At 37.0% G+C, this 14,812-nt stretch overlaps 1 protein-coding gene across 1 annotated transcript; it reads right to left on the bottom strand.

The window, feature by feature from the left end:
- Nucleotides 1–1,224: 1,224 nt before the first annotated feature.
- Nucleotides 1,225–11,045, bottom strand: ZC3H12D (zinc finger CCCH-type containing 12D). Its single transcript, XM_087890715.1, has 5 exons — nucleotides 11,041–11,045; nucleotides 7,800–7,939; nucleotides 5,873–6,107; nucleotides 3,851–3,957; nucleotides 1,225–2,491 (listed from the first exon to the last, which is right to left on the bottom strand). Exons 1-5 carry the CDS (start codon nucleotides 11,043–11,045, stop codon nucleotides 1,491–1,493), a joined length of 1,488 nt encoding a protein of 495 aa, XP_087746841.1. The 3' UTR covers nucleotides 1,225–1,490.
- Nucleotides 11,046–14,812: the final 3,767 nt, after the last annotated feature.

The following is a 14,812-nucleotide window of genomic DNA, read 5'->3' on the forward strand; positions in this document are numbered from 1 at the left end:
ATCAAAATGGAGGTTTTTGGATAGCAATCCAGGTTATCTCCTTGTACTGGATCAGTTGCAGTTTCTGAAAATAACATATTCAAGGATGGCCCAGTAAATAATAAACTAAATCTGAGGGAAGGAGTATTTGTTCAGGTGTTACAATTAATGCACCAACCAAGGAGGCGAACACAGAGACTTGAACATATAAATGCCACCTGAAGGCTTATTTTTTTCTGTTGGTGCTATTAAGGAAAAAAGGTATAAATCAGTGGTGAAATGTAAAATTTGTTATTACCGGTTCTGTGGGCGTGGCTTGGTGGGGGGGGTGTAATGTGATGGGCGTGGCCAACTTTTTTTTTTTACTTTTAAAAGCATTTTTTCTACAACCTTAAGAGGTTGCAGCAAAAAATGCTTTTAGAAGCCTCTGATGATCAGGCAACTCAGCTGGGATCGCCAGAGGCTTTTAAAGGCATTTTTTTTCCCTACAACCTCTTTGGCCAAAGAGGTTGCAGAAAAAAAATGCTTTTAAAAGCCTCTGACGAGCTGAGCCGCGCGATCATCAGAGGCTTTTTTTTTTAACTTTAACTCGGCCTAAGAGGTTGTAGAAAAAATGCTTTTAAAAGTTAAAAAAAAAAGCCTCTGATGATCGCGCGGCTCAGCTTGGCAGGTATTTTTGCTGCCAGTTCTCCGAACCACCCGCCGCCATCGCTACCGGATCAAGCGATCCGGTCCAAACCGGGAGCATTTCACCCCTGGTATAAATGTATGCAGTCATAAGCCCAATACTGTACTTGGAGTCCAATTAGTCAGAATGACTGAAAATATATTCCTTGGTGATTGGGAAAACACTGTTGTCATTTCTGCCTTTGCCTTTCTACTGCAAGACTAGCATGTCAGAGCAGCTGGAGGTCCTTTACTGAACTTGGCTGTTCTCTTAAAGACTCAGCAGTGACAGCCCTGGATGGGAGACCACCAGGGAATCTCAGATCTGTTAGAAAAACATCCTAGAAAAAGGCAATTGCAAATAACTCATATTTTTGTTGTATTGTTGCCAAAAAAACTACAAATAGGATAGTCCAGTAAATAACAAACTAAACTTACTGTACATGGTCATATTTATGTAGTCACCAAGAGTTTACTCTGACTTGAGCCTAGAATACTTTTGTTAAACATAAACCTTACCAAACAGATTGAAAAAAAGCCCTTCCTCATGGTTTGATAAAAGAATAAGAAATTGTTGGGGAATAGAATAGAAACATATATGAATCTGAAGCCATCTAAGAGGATGTTTGTGGGAAGTGCATGTAGGAAGGATCCAAATATAAATTGGCTTAACAGATTGAAAATTAGGCTGTTTCTCAGGATGGTAACACAGGACATAAATGTTTGAAACCAGAAAAACAAATTTTGTGTGCACTTGTGTATATATCTATATATCTGTTTCTGTTCTTACCAGTTGATTTGCTGAAGTTGAATGTACCTTGTGTAAAGAAGACATGAGAAAACCTTCACCATGGTTTCCTATTAGGGAACCTACTATGCAGATTCTCCTGCTTCCTAGCTAATGGTATAAAATTTCTCACTATGCCTGTGTTGGAGGAAATTAAGGCTTGGTTTTCCTGAAAATATGGGAACATAAGCCTTAGGGGTTGCTGGCCATTTGCTTGCTCTTGAGAAAATGGAGTTTGAGCAACATTCTGCTGAGACTCCACACCAGAAGGACAATTGTGTCTTCTGAGTGAGTTGGAATTTAACAAAAATAATTGGTCATAAGGTCTGGTTTGCAAATGTCCAATGTGACCCATCTCCCCATACTTGCTATATGAAAATACCTCAGCAGAAGAATCTATAGAATCCTGTTCTTCATTGGACTGGGCCTTTGAAATCTGCCTTGCTAAAAAGGAAGGTGTTTGTAAGTTCTGTATTGCTGATGCCTGTTTCCTACAACACCCCTGAAAGTTACACATTTCTAAACATGGACAGTCCAAGCACCGGTTGTGATGAGACAAAAGTGGACCTTGGCTGTACCTGAGATAATGGCCACCTACTAGAGGTTCATATTTTACAGATCCTCCAAGTGTATTTCCAGAATATGTCCTGGCAGTTAGAGAAGATGCAGTGAATTGTTCGGATACAGCTGCTGCATATCCAGTTTGATCATGTTGTAATAAAGTTAATGGAACCTGGTAGTTGTCCTGATACATGTTTGTCCAGTTGTTAGCTGAATCCATCTGGTACTCTCCTATCTGTTGTGGGACACTAGCGTGAACTACTTCTGAGCTGAGTGCTGTGCTACTTCTGTTAATAGCACTTCTGGGACTATATAGAGATGATGGTTGTCCACTCTTATTCTTTGTGGGGTTTGTTCCCTTCTTCTCTTCTTCAGTCTTTTGACTGGATGTGTAGGTTTTAGCTTTGACCCGGAGTTCATCAGCTACAGAGAGATGGTCCCAGTTCAGTCTTTCTGGGTGGTAAAATTTGCACTTGATGCCATATGTACACTTTTTGCCTGTGGAAAGTAAAATGACTAGATAATTGGCTGGTATCTGTGGGCATGGAAGCAGATTGGAGCATCTTGTATTTTTTAATTTTGTAAAAATAATATTTCCGCATACAGATATTCTGTTTCCCCCAAAATAAGACATCCCCTGATAATAAGCCCAATCGGGCTTTTGAGCGCATGGCAATAAGGCCAAGCGCTTATTTCAGGGTTCAAAAAAATTATAAGGCAGGGTCTTATTTTCGGGGAAACATGGTACCTCTGGAACCTCAGAATCAGATCCAACCTATATTGTACAGGTAGTATTGTACCATGGGGATGCTGCAATGCTCGTAAGTGTGAAAAATGGTAGTCCTCGACTTACAATCATTTGTTTAATGATCATTTTCATTTACAGCAGCACTGGAAAAAACTGACCCTCTCACAACCATCATAGCATTTCTGTAGTCACCTGATAAAAATTCAGGTGCTTGACAACTGGCTTGTAGTTACAACAGCGGCAGAATCCTGGGATCACCTGATCACCACCTGCGACCTTTCCAGCCATCGTCCAGTAAGCAAAATCAATGGGGAAAGATGGATTTATGTAAAAATTCAGTGATTTGCTTAACAACTGTGGCCCAAAAGCCATAAAATTGGGTGCAACTCACTTAACAACTGCCTTGTTTAACAATGGAAATTCTGGCCCCAATTGTGGTCATATGTCAAGGATTACTTGTACTTTGAATTTATATAAATACAGAATTATGTTGAGAAAAAGTTCATATTTTCTTCCCCAAACTGTACAGAGTTTTCATACAGTTTTTGAATGTCTGGAGAATATAATTTTGCCACTGAAGAAGCAAAACACGCCGGCTATTATTGTTAATGTAGTAATAGCAAGCTTCTCTTATATAAGATTATAATTGATGATAGATGAAAGAATGTGGCATACAGAGTGGGGCAGGGAGATATATATGATATAATAAATGATATTATTAGATATAAATGAAACCAGGGATAATTTAAGATTTTTCTTGAGAGGTTCACTTTGAGACTTCATGGGCATTTCTAGAGGGGCACATAAAGTGAAAAATGTGTTTTGTTTCATGCAGAAAACATATTGTTTAGCCAAACCATTCTGGGAGGGTTATGGTTTGGTCTGGCCAAACTGAAACCTGAAACTGGTTCGGGTTTTTCTGTGTCAATAATGTCAGATAAGCTGGGTGCTTGCTCTTTTGAAAGATGTAAATATCTGAAAATGCAAATAATGTGCAAATTATCATGAACTATTGTGGAGGAAAGCCAGTATTTTAGTCTTGTTCTTTTTGTAACCGGTTTAATTGTAAATCTTGCAAACTAACGGATTGAGCATTGAACAAAACTTACCATAAGGACAGAGCTGCCATTTTGATTCAGAGAAAAGAGGTTTCTTGCTAAGAAAATTGTCCAGAGAAGGTCCATGTCGGCCCAAAGGATCATCAGGTGGCATGAATCTAAAGATAAATAATAACAGAAATTACTGAATCAACATTGTCATGATTTTCTTAGATGTGCTGCAGTTCACAACATACTTTAAATATTCAAACCAATGTACTCATAGAAAAAATACCTGCAAATATACATGTGAACTCTCAAACAAGTTTTGGATATTTATGTATTTCTAAAGCCATCATAAATTAGAATGTTGCAAATAGCAAATCTGCAGGGGGCAAATCCTTTGAAGCTATGGATATAGATTGTATATTAAACCTAGTTACTGACCACTCCATAAGAATAAATGTCAGCTAATATCTGCCTAGTTTGCTGGTTGCCCATTTTTTGCATTTCTATCTCAGCAGGCAAGTTAAAAAGGTTTAAGATAACACCTCTGAAAACCAGTACAGTACTGATAACATATTATAATACACTGATTAAAGTATTGTTTAGCATTGGGGAAACTCAGTTCAAACTTCTATTCAATCTTTGAGCTCCCGGCGTGATTTTAGGTGAGAAGGTCACTTTTCTTAGCCTAATTCACTCTATAAGGCTGCTATGTGGGTAAAAATGAGGACAACACATGTACAGCAGAAAAAATAGGTCCCAGCTGTGTGGAAAAGGGAACAAAATTTTTAAATAAATGTTTATTATAACCACAGTCGCTATCAATTTTGCAAATTATATCTATATTGATTCAGGGTAGCAAAGAAAAGTCCAAAACTTTCTTGTTTCCTCTTATTCATGCCCTGAGTTGGAGCCAGCAAAAACTTCAACAGCCAGAAAAGTGTCTTCTATTTGCAGAATGTTTTTGACTCAGTGGGGCCTTTTGTTTGACTCAATAGAATTAGCAACCTTCATCAACCTTCACCACCAGCCCCTTGTTGTCCCTAGGGCCATGGAAAACCAGATGAGGACAGCAAAGGTTAGACAGGACATTGGCAAAAACAATTCCTTCCGTCAGGAGGATCAATTTGGGCGGAATTCTGTCATACTCCTGGTCTGCTATCATTTGATGGTTTATGAACACGCACGAGCTCAGGCATGTCCAACCTGCAGCCTGCAGCTACCTGCAGCCTTGGACAGCTAGTAATGTATCCCCATAAGATTGCAATTAAAAATATTTAAAATATATATTTTGTTATTTATATACATTGACTATATTATATATTTTATACACAGCCCAAGACAATTCCTCTGCTCAACGTAGCCTGGTCAAGCCAAAAGGTTGGTCATGTCTGTGCTAGCTGATCTCAAACAGTGGGCCATTGATTTAGAGTTGCAAGCAGACTTTCCAGTTCTATCCAGAAATACCCTTCTTGAGCCAATCTTTACATCTTCTGCAATCAGCTAGATATCTTAGCTACATAATAATCACAGAATTCAGAAGAGGTTTAACAATTTAGTTAAATTCAATGCCCTCCCAAAATTCATTATTTAAGGAAGATCTGAAGGATACCCCTTTAAACAGAAACTGTCCATGGAGTGGAAGAATAATTGAAATGATGGAACACAATATTATGTATTGCCCTCTCTATGTAAGTGCTTGAAAGGAATTATTTCCATAACTAAATATCCAAGTTGTTCTGATTTGTTTTATCTTGTTATTTTTAAATCAATCTGATTTTATTTCCTTGACCATATCCACGTACTGTTTTACAGTTTGTACAGCACGCCATAATATTTACTCTTAATACTTTTTAGATATTTTACAGCAATTATATTTTTTCTTTTTTGTTCTAATTAATCATGATTTTGTTCTTCATCTGCTGGTCTGTGACCGAAAAAAGATGGATTGATTGATCGATCGATTGTCATGCTCCTGCTTGTGAATTTTAAACTTTAGATCTCGCTCCTTGAAATCTGCACTTTTTAACATTAGAATTCAGCTAGATCTTGATGAAATCTTGTTTGCACATATTACCAGACTCTTACTTGTCATTGACGAAAGAATACATGAGCAGTCGCTGCTCAATGAACCATTTCCACTCAGGGTTTTCATTCTGCAGATCTCGAAAGTTGTCGTTGGAAACAATGACCCCGTCTTGCTCATAGGCCAATTTAACAATGTAGCGATCATCATAGCACATCATTCTTTTGCCCTTTATTTTGCGGGATGGTGTGTAGATGAGAATTGCTTGCTTGGCCAAGCTTTCAAGGATATGCGGATCTAAAAATAAAAATGGGACAGGAAAATGAACAAATACTACCACACACACACATACAGAGAAGAGTTGCATGCAGACGTGGAAGATGGGTTTCAAAATATCAGCATTGCACAAGGAAACAAAAACAGCTTGTAATGTTTTCATTCAGAATACAGAATAATAGAGTTGGGAGGGGACCTTGTAGGTCTTCTTGTCCAACCACCTGCTGATTGGTCAAGTTCATGTATTTATAAAACACCATGTCGGTGCCCATTTAATTTGGAATAAAACCAAATGCTTCCCATTTAATTAGAATATGAAGTGAAATGTAAATTGTTTGGTACATAGTGGTCTCCCAAATGTTCCTGAATATAAATTCTAGCTAACCTGGCCAATGTTGAGAGATGCTAGAAGTTCAGCAACACTTGATGGGTCACACATTCTTGTTTAAACATTGCTTGTTTATTATGTTTATTTTATAAACTGACTCAATAAGCTACAGTATCTGTTAAGTACTCAAAGTTGGCTTGGAATCTAGGATAACTCAACAACTGATTCTCACATCTGGGAGCTGAGCAGCCTAGAAATTTTACAAATTAAGTTGTCATTGAGTACGGAAGTGCAGATACAGCTGAAGGTCATGAATATGGATATTAAAAGGTAACTTGTCCATCAACAAGCACTTTAGTGAGGTAATAAGTGAAATACTGCCCAACAGAACAATCTCTTGAGAAAATAATGTAAAGTTCTACTATAAACAGACAAATACTAGTAGAGCTTACAATGAGAAACATTGTACTACACGTCCTCTGCAATGTAATATTTATAGAATATTCTAGATACATTGCCTGATACAGGTAGTCCTCGACTTACAACCACAATTGTGTCCAAAATTTCTATTGCTAAGCAAGATAATTGTTAAATGAACTGTGCCCCATTTTACAACCTTTTCTGCCACAATTGTTAGATGAATCCCTGCAGTTGTTAAGTTAGTCACATGGTTGTTAAGTGAATCTGGCTTCCTCACTGACTTTGCTTGTCAGAAGGTTGTAAAATGTGATCACATGACCCGGGACACTGCAACCTTCATAAATATGAGTCAGTTGCCAAGTATCTGAATTTTGATCATGTGACCATAGGGAAGCTGCAACGGTCATAAGTTTGAAAAATGATCACAAGTCATTTTTTCAGTGCTGTTGTAACTTTGATCATTAAATGAACTGTTGTAGGTCAAGAACTACCTGTACTTTGAAGTCCACTATTATGTTACGCTTCAAAATAAAATGTATCTGATAAGTAAGAGTTGTTAAATGTGTTTCTAACTTATGAGCGTAAGTTGTGAGCTAATCGATTGACGTCAGAGTCTCTGAGAGTCTGAATTCTAGATATTACTGCTATTGGTGCAAAGGAAAAAGCATACTCTTGCTAGTTTTTTCAAGTTACGATTATTTGTAAAAAATAAATAAATAACCAAGCTAGCTGTTTCTTGGACAAAAATAATAAGAATTTAAAGGTTGTTTAAATATTTGAAAACCAGTAGCTATAGCAAAGCTGATTAGGAGTGGTTCTAATAGTTTTTTCTGCCTTATGCTCTTGTACTTCCATAGAAGCAGTGTTCTGATAAATATTTAATCTCATTGATTGCAGTATGAATCATTTAATGTTTAACTGGGAACTAATGTTTCCTATTGAAAATCTGTTGGATCTGTTCATACCTGTGACAGGGGTATCAAATCGAGACTGTTCCTTTCTCCAAGATGGAACAAAAACTTTGATGTACTGGTGACCTCTTTGCTTGAACCAATCTACCACCAGCTGAATTCCTAAGCATGAAAACACTTCTTTGTTTCCATGACTGGAAAAAAATGAAAAGCGATTATTTTTGAATGTTAGCAAGTTACAGTACTTTATAATGGCTTCTGCCGTATATCATATGCTGGATTTAATGAGTTCTTGTGCCTGGCAGCTAAAATTTCTAGCAACTGGGAATGGCTTTTTTCTGTTAAAAAATGGATTTATAGAATTTCATTCGATACTGAAAACCATTTCCTAGCTCAAAATGTATCTAAAAGTATTTCTTTTTCTCACTGTTGTGTAATGTCAATATTGATTTGATGGAGGGACCATCAGTTCCCGAAAAGGCAAAATATATCTGATATACACTGCTCAAAAAAATAAAGGGAACACAAGCAGAAGACATCCGAGATCTGAAAGAATGAAATAGCCTTATTAAATACTTTGTTCGTTACATACAGTAATTTTGTGTTCCCTTTAGTTGTTTGAGCAGTGTATAAACTACTGTATGTAAAGAAGAAAGTATCTAATAAGGCTATTTCATTCATTCAGATCTCGGATGTCTTCTGCTTGTGTTCCCTTTATTTTTTTGAGCAGTATATTATATATCAGATATAATACATCTATATAATATAATATATCTGATTGCTCTAACACCAATGACATTTTATAGATCTATCTTTTCAAAATTAAAGTAAAGGGAGAAGGCTGTTATCTTTGTCTATCTCCCACATCTTTTTGTTATGAAGCTTTTGGGAAGAAAGATCCAAAGTTAGCTATGATTTCACATTCTACTGACCTAGAAATCTATCTGGATGCAGGGCCAGTAGAAAGATAGAAAATATATTGATCTAGCAATGGAATGATAGATGTCTAATAAGATGTCTAATATTCAGGATTGGATCTGATTTGAATAATCTCAAAAAAGTTCTTAGATGCCTGGCACCCAACTCTACAAAAAGAGTTGGGTGTTTTAACCACCTTATTAAAAAGGTGATACATCTGAGTGGTTTGACTTTTGCCTGAAATCAAACTGTTGGCAGTAACATTTCTTTCAACCCGAACATGTTTACTTGAAATGTAACAGGGAATAAAACAGAACCGAATAACAGAGTTGGAAGGGATCTTGAAGGTCTTCTAGTCCAACCCCCTGACCAAGCAGGAACCCCACTATATCATTTCAAGCAAATGGTTGTCCAATCTCTTCTTAAAAACTTACAGTGTTGGAGCAAGTTGTTCACTGATTAATTGTTCTAACTGTCAGGACATTTCTCCTTAGTTCTAGGTTGCTTCTCTCTTCTCTCCTTGAATACATAAGGTAGTTGTGTATTCTGCATGAAGTAGAGTTTCTACCCAGTTTTTAATTATCTAGACTCTATCAGATACATGACTATTTAAAAATGCTGGATTTTGAATGCTATGCTATGGCAACACCTAGAATCCTATAAGAGCAGAATCTTGTATAATTGACTTAAATTATACTTAAATTAGTTGCATATAATTAATGGGACTTCTCCCATATTCATTGATTCCTTTCTTTTTAAAATAAAACATGATACAATGGGAATTTGTCTGTTGGGCACAGTAGAGGGAACCAGAAAGAAACAGAGTACAATCTAGACATAAAATAAATAACACAAATAAATAAATGGAGAGGAACACTTCAATATTAATTAATAACACAAAATGGAACAAAATACCCTAACAATGGACAAAATGAAGGTTGTTTTTGAACAGTGGATCCAGAAGTTAATTTTAGAAATGACTGCCATTATAGATTTAAAATTACACTTAAATTAATTGCCTATGATTAATAGGATCTCTTCTTGTGTATTTATTTATTCCATTCTTTTTTAGAATTCTCAGTTTGGGAACAGCTTTTTCACTGAAGCAATTTGTATGCCATCTACTCCCTGGACTCCAGATGGCTTCATACAAAATAAACAAAAATTTTGAGTGAAACACAGAACATATAACAAAAAGGAAGAAGCAGGGTTTTTTTTTCTTGTAGTTTTTCTTGTCTTCATGGAATCTAACCAAGTAGGCAATAATTTTAGCAGTATCCCACAATTACATAGTAAATCTACTTAATTTCTTCTATGTTGTAAAAGTATCTATTCAAAAATCCTAGAGTAAGCTAATGATTACGTTGAATATTCTGAATATTAGTTACTGCTTCTATTATATCTTATAGAGTAAAATTCACTTCAAGTCAAGTTGTATTACTGATAGTTTCAAGGACATTTTAGTGTGGTTTTCTTGGCAAAAATACGAAAGTCATTTGCCACTGGCTTCTGAGGTGTTTTTAGGGCTAGGGCTTCCAAACAGAAACTAAATTGAACCCTGTTTAGGTGCTGCCACCTAGCTGAGCATCATGTTATACATATTTTTTCCCCAATTGTGCAGCAATTTCCTGTGGTTTACCTAATCTAGAAAAAAGTTCTTTTCTGCAGCCTAGCTGGCACTCCAGTTCCTATGGCATGGACCAAGGGGAGATCCACATAGACTTGTGATGGATGAAATCCATTGTCAGGTTATCAGAAGCTGTTGGTACCCTACTTGGATTTAATTGTACTGAGACTTTATGGTGATTTTGGTATGCAAAGTAACTAGAAGTCTGCTATTTGCTTAGGGAGACATGCTCCCTAGGACAATTTGCCAATATAGAGCAGTACAGTCATTATTTGAGTAGTAAGATAACCATAACTGGCTAGAGAAGGCTGGTATCGAACAAAGTGGTTTTTCATTTCCTTTAGTTTTACCAATGGGGTTTTTGCACATTGGCTAAGCAAATTCACAGAGCTTTTTGATTCCTAAACATAAGAGCTTATTTATATTAGCATTGTTGTAATTGCCCTGTTAGATACATTCTGTTTGATATTAGAGTCCCTCATATCCCCTCCGGGGGTTGCTTGTTCTGGGTTATGCTTGTTCAGACAAATTGTAAAATCCTTGTTGACACAGATTTCACACACAGGTTACTGCATTTTCCTGAGAAACTGTGGACTCCACTCTGAAGGGAGAGCAACTTATTTGTATGGTCACTTATGCTGGTTAAAGAGGTGAGTCAGGAGTCATTTACTCCAACTTTTAGCAATGTCTTGATTAGGTGAACAGCATTACTTATTCTGAGGCCATTAGATGTGTTGGACTATCACTCACATCATTCTCAGCAGATGGGATCTTGCCGGTGGGAGATTATGAGACTCATAGTCCAGCAGGTGCCAGTTTGTTATTACTATGAGTATTTCCATTTGTAAAAGCTGCGTAATTGCAAAACAACTCAAGGCAATGTACAAAAATTTAAAAAACCCATCATAAAAGCAAACAGATAAATTAAAGGCCGATAATGTTATAAACAAAAAAGTTAATCCAACAGTATTGTTAATTTTACGTTGTGTGGGTTTCAACTCCAGCATAGCTGGCTGGGAAATTCAGGGAGTTGGAGAGCCACGGATCTTAAAGTTGCCAAGTTTGCTCAAAGGTATATCAAAGGCACACAAAACTGTCATGCAAATCTGAGAAAGGAGCCGGGCATGCTGCCTACACAATCCAGGAACTAATATATAAGATAGATTGTAGTTTCACCTTAGAAGAGTCCAGCCTTGTGAAACTCTTCCTTCAATGTACCATGGTAAGAAAATTTAACAAAAATTGATAGTGCCAGAGCTTGCAGTTCAGTAAAGCTGGAGGGCACCTGATTCTGAAATCAGTGGAGTGATGTGTACATGCATACATCTATTATTTTTTGTTCTTTCTCCACCCCCACCCTCAATTATATTTAAATGTAAGGTCACAGACTCTGCAGTCTCTTTCCTGTGCCACTCACCACACTCTGGCTTTTTGTCATCAGGAAATCTACAAAAGCAACAGTGAAAGCTGTTGTCATAAAAGGAGTTTTATCTTCTCTTGGATTTTGTAATAAAACAGGCAGCAGCACTTTAATTGGCCTTAGGCGCAGATCTCCCTGAGATAGGATGCCTGTCAGTTTAGGAAATGTGCATAAGTGGATTTTGAGAAGAGAGGTTGTTTACACCGTGGTTATTTAATCTCCTCAGCTACAATTTAGATAAGATCAGTTCACACCACACATGAAATGTCCTTCCTGGGTTCCCTATTTGAATGTAGCGCATCTTCATGCAGTCATAGCTCAAATATGTTAGAGAAGAACTTCATGTCATAAAAGTTCAAATGTAACACAATCATAACGTTAATACTATGACTTCCTGAAAAGAGGAGTGGTCACCCCAAGAACCCTCAGTTGCATTCAGCATATTTTAAATCTTGACCTATAATATTCTAGGACCGCAGAGCAAATAGAAGCCCTTGAGACAACAAAATGGAAAGATGCTTGCCTCATTGCAACGTTGCTCCCATCGATTACAATAGGCCTCAAATGATCAGACGCCTCACTTGGTTCCTCAGTAGAGCCCTGGGGAAATGGGAGGGGCCCCGGTACTCCACAAGCAGCAAGATTGGGCTGAAAACATTGTGTTCCACTCTCACTCTTCCGAGGTCTCTTTCCCATGAGAATCAATTCTTGCAGCAAATCATTCTCCGAAGCCTCTTGACCTAATTTCTCCAGCACTTTGCACACCTCCTTCTTGCTATAGCCCAGCTTATGGAAGAATTCAAGCTTGTTCTGTTGGGCTTCCATGTTTGTGCAAAGATAGGAAATCCTGCAGGATTAGTAGTTTCGAAATTGGAGAATCAGATGATGTAGCTGGGAGCAGGGAATATTTGTGCCACTTTTAGTCAGTAATGATCATCCACGGTAGCAAACTGAGAATATGTCCTTTAGAGAGAGAGAGAGAGAAAAAAAAATAACTATTTGGTGACAATGATAAATCAAAGAAGTGCCAATTAGATGATAAACAACTTCAGGATTAAGCAGTTTTTACAATATAAAATGATTAGTTGTTACAGAATCTACATTTTAAGAAAATTATAAAATCGAAGTATTGTTTAGAAAATAATCAATATGTCTCTATTATTTATTTATATCCCACCCTTATTATTTCTTTTATAAATAACTCAAGGTGGCAAACATATCTAACACAACTTCCTCCTCCTATTTTTCTTACAACAACCCTGTGAGGTGGGTTGGGTTGAGAGAGAATGACTGACCCAAAATCACCCAGTTGGCTATTATAGTCCAAAGGAAATAACTACATAATTTTAATAAATATAATAGAAATTTTTTCTATCCTAGAAGTGCATTGTTAGGCAACCCCCAACACTTTCCAATATCTAGGATTTGTACATATAACATTGACAGATGCTCAGAGACAAAAAGCTCTTGGAAGATACCTATTCATATGAATCTCCCTTTTTCAAACTGATGCTCACTGTCAGAATTTGTAACTCACCTGATGAACCTGCAAAAAATAATCCTAAATCATTTGGAAACCCATAAATTGTGAAAGGCTAATGCAGAGTTTTTGCTGTTTAGGATTCTCACATCAATATAATGCTTTGTAAATATTGGATAAAACAAAACAACATTTCTATTTAGATTTCTCTTGAGTTTAAAAAAAAAAGCTAATGAGGATAAAATAGAGTATTTACTTTACCTATCTCAGATAGTGTTAGCCTCTTGACTTACCAGATGTGTGCTGCCTGTCTTGAGATGTTCTGAGCATCAGTCATTCTCTCTTATTAAATATAACCTCTGGGTAACCAAAATCCATCAGAACATCAGGTAATGTGCCTAAGATAGGTGTGCAAGAGTGACGTAGGCCAAATCCTGTGCATGTACATACACACGCAGATGCTTGACTTCAGCCTTATCTCTGATTAAAACAATGAAAAACAACTTCACCAAGGAGTTGCACTGTGGTTAACAGAGGACAGATACCATCTCTTTTGCTGGTGAAGTAAATAACAAATGGTTAGCAATAAACAAACACTGTCCAGCGTTACTGAAAAAGAAAAGTGTCATTGATAACTTGAGACCCGATTATGAGGTATGTGGGTGACGTTGCTTTGATGGCAAGTTTAAGAACTATTATGTAAAGAGAACCCACAATCCTCTAAAAATTTTGAGCTTCAGCTCATAGAGAGTCCTCGTGAGTAGTTGTTCTCCACATCCTCTTTTTCAAGGCAGAACTGCACTGCACTTCTAAATTTAACTCATTATCATGTCACATACCCTTTGAATTCTGCTAAATCTCTGACACATTTAACAAACATCCCCCCACTCCATATTTTTTTATTCACTTGTGTTACTTTTCTCTTTGTAAAGGGAAAAAAGGCATTCCCCCCCCTCCCAATTTTCAGGCATAGATGCAGGCCTCACACTCATTAAACAAATTATAAGCAAACTAAAATTATAACTCCCCCCAGAGTTACGTACAATAACAGACCTCCGGATTTTTCGTCGGGCCCTGAAAACCTATTTATTTCAATTAGCTGGGCTGGCTTGAGTTAAATTTTAAATTGCTTTTAAAGTGGTTGTTTTAATTTACGGCCAAAATATTTAATTATTTTAATACTGTTTTTTAAATTTTGTATGCTCTGTTTTTTACTTTGGCTGTTCACCGCCCTGAGTCCTATTTGGAGAAGGGCGGTATAGAAATGGAAACAAACAAACAAATAAATAAATAATGTTTTCAAATAGTTACTTCAACTAACATACATTTTTTAACAAATTCATAGCACTTATGGCTGCAACAATTTTTGTGGAGCCCTTGGAGCTCTGGAGCTTGATTGTATGCTTGGAGATGTTTTGTTACCAGACTAGGTAATTTCTTCAGGGCAGGGGTGAAATGCTCCTGGTTTGGACTGGATCACCCGATCCGGTAGTGATGGCGGCAGGTGGTTCGGAGAACCGGTAGCAAAAATCCCTGCGCCGCCCACCCACCATGCTCAGCTGAGTCGCATGATCATCAGAGGCTTTTTTTTTTTTTTACTTTTAAAAGCATTTTTTCTACAA

This window comes from Pantherophis guttatus, chromosome 1 (genome assembly GCF_059756535.1).
Source record: "Pantherophis guttatus breed Tessera chromosome 1, ASM5975653v1, whole genome shotgun sequence".
Classification (NCBI taxonomy): domain Eukaryota; kingdom Metazoa; phylum Chordata; class Lepidosauria; order Squamata; family Colubridae; genus Pantherophis; species Pantherophis guttatus.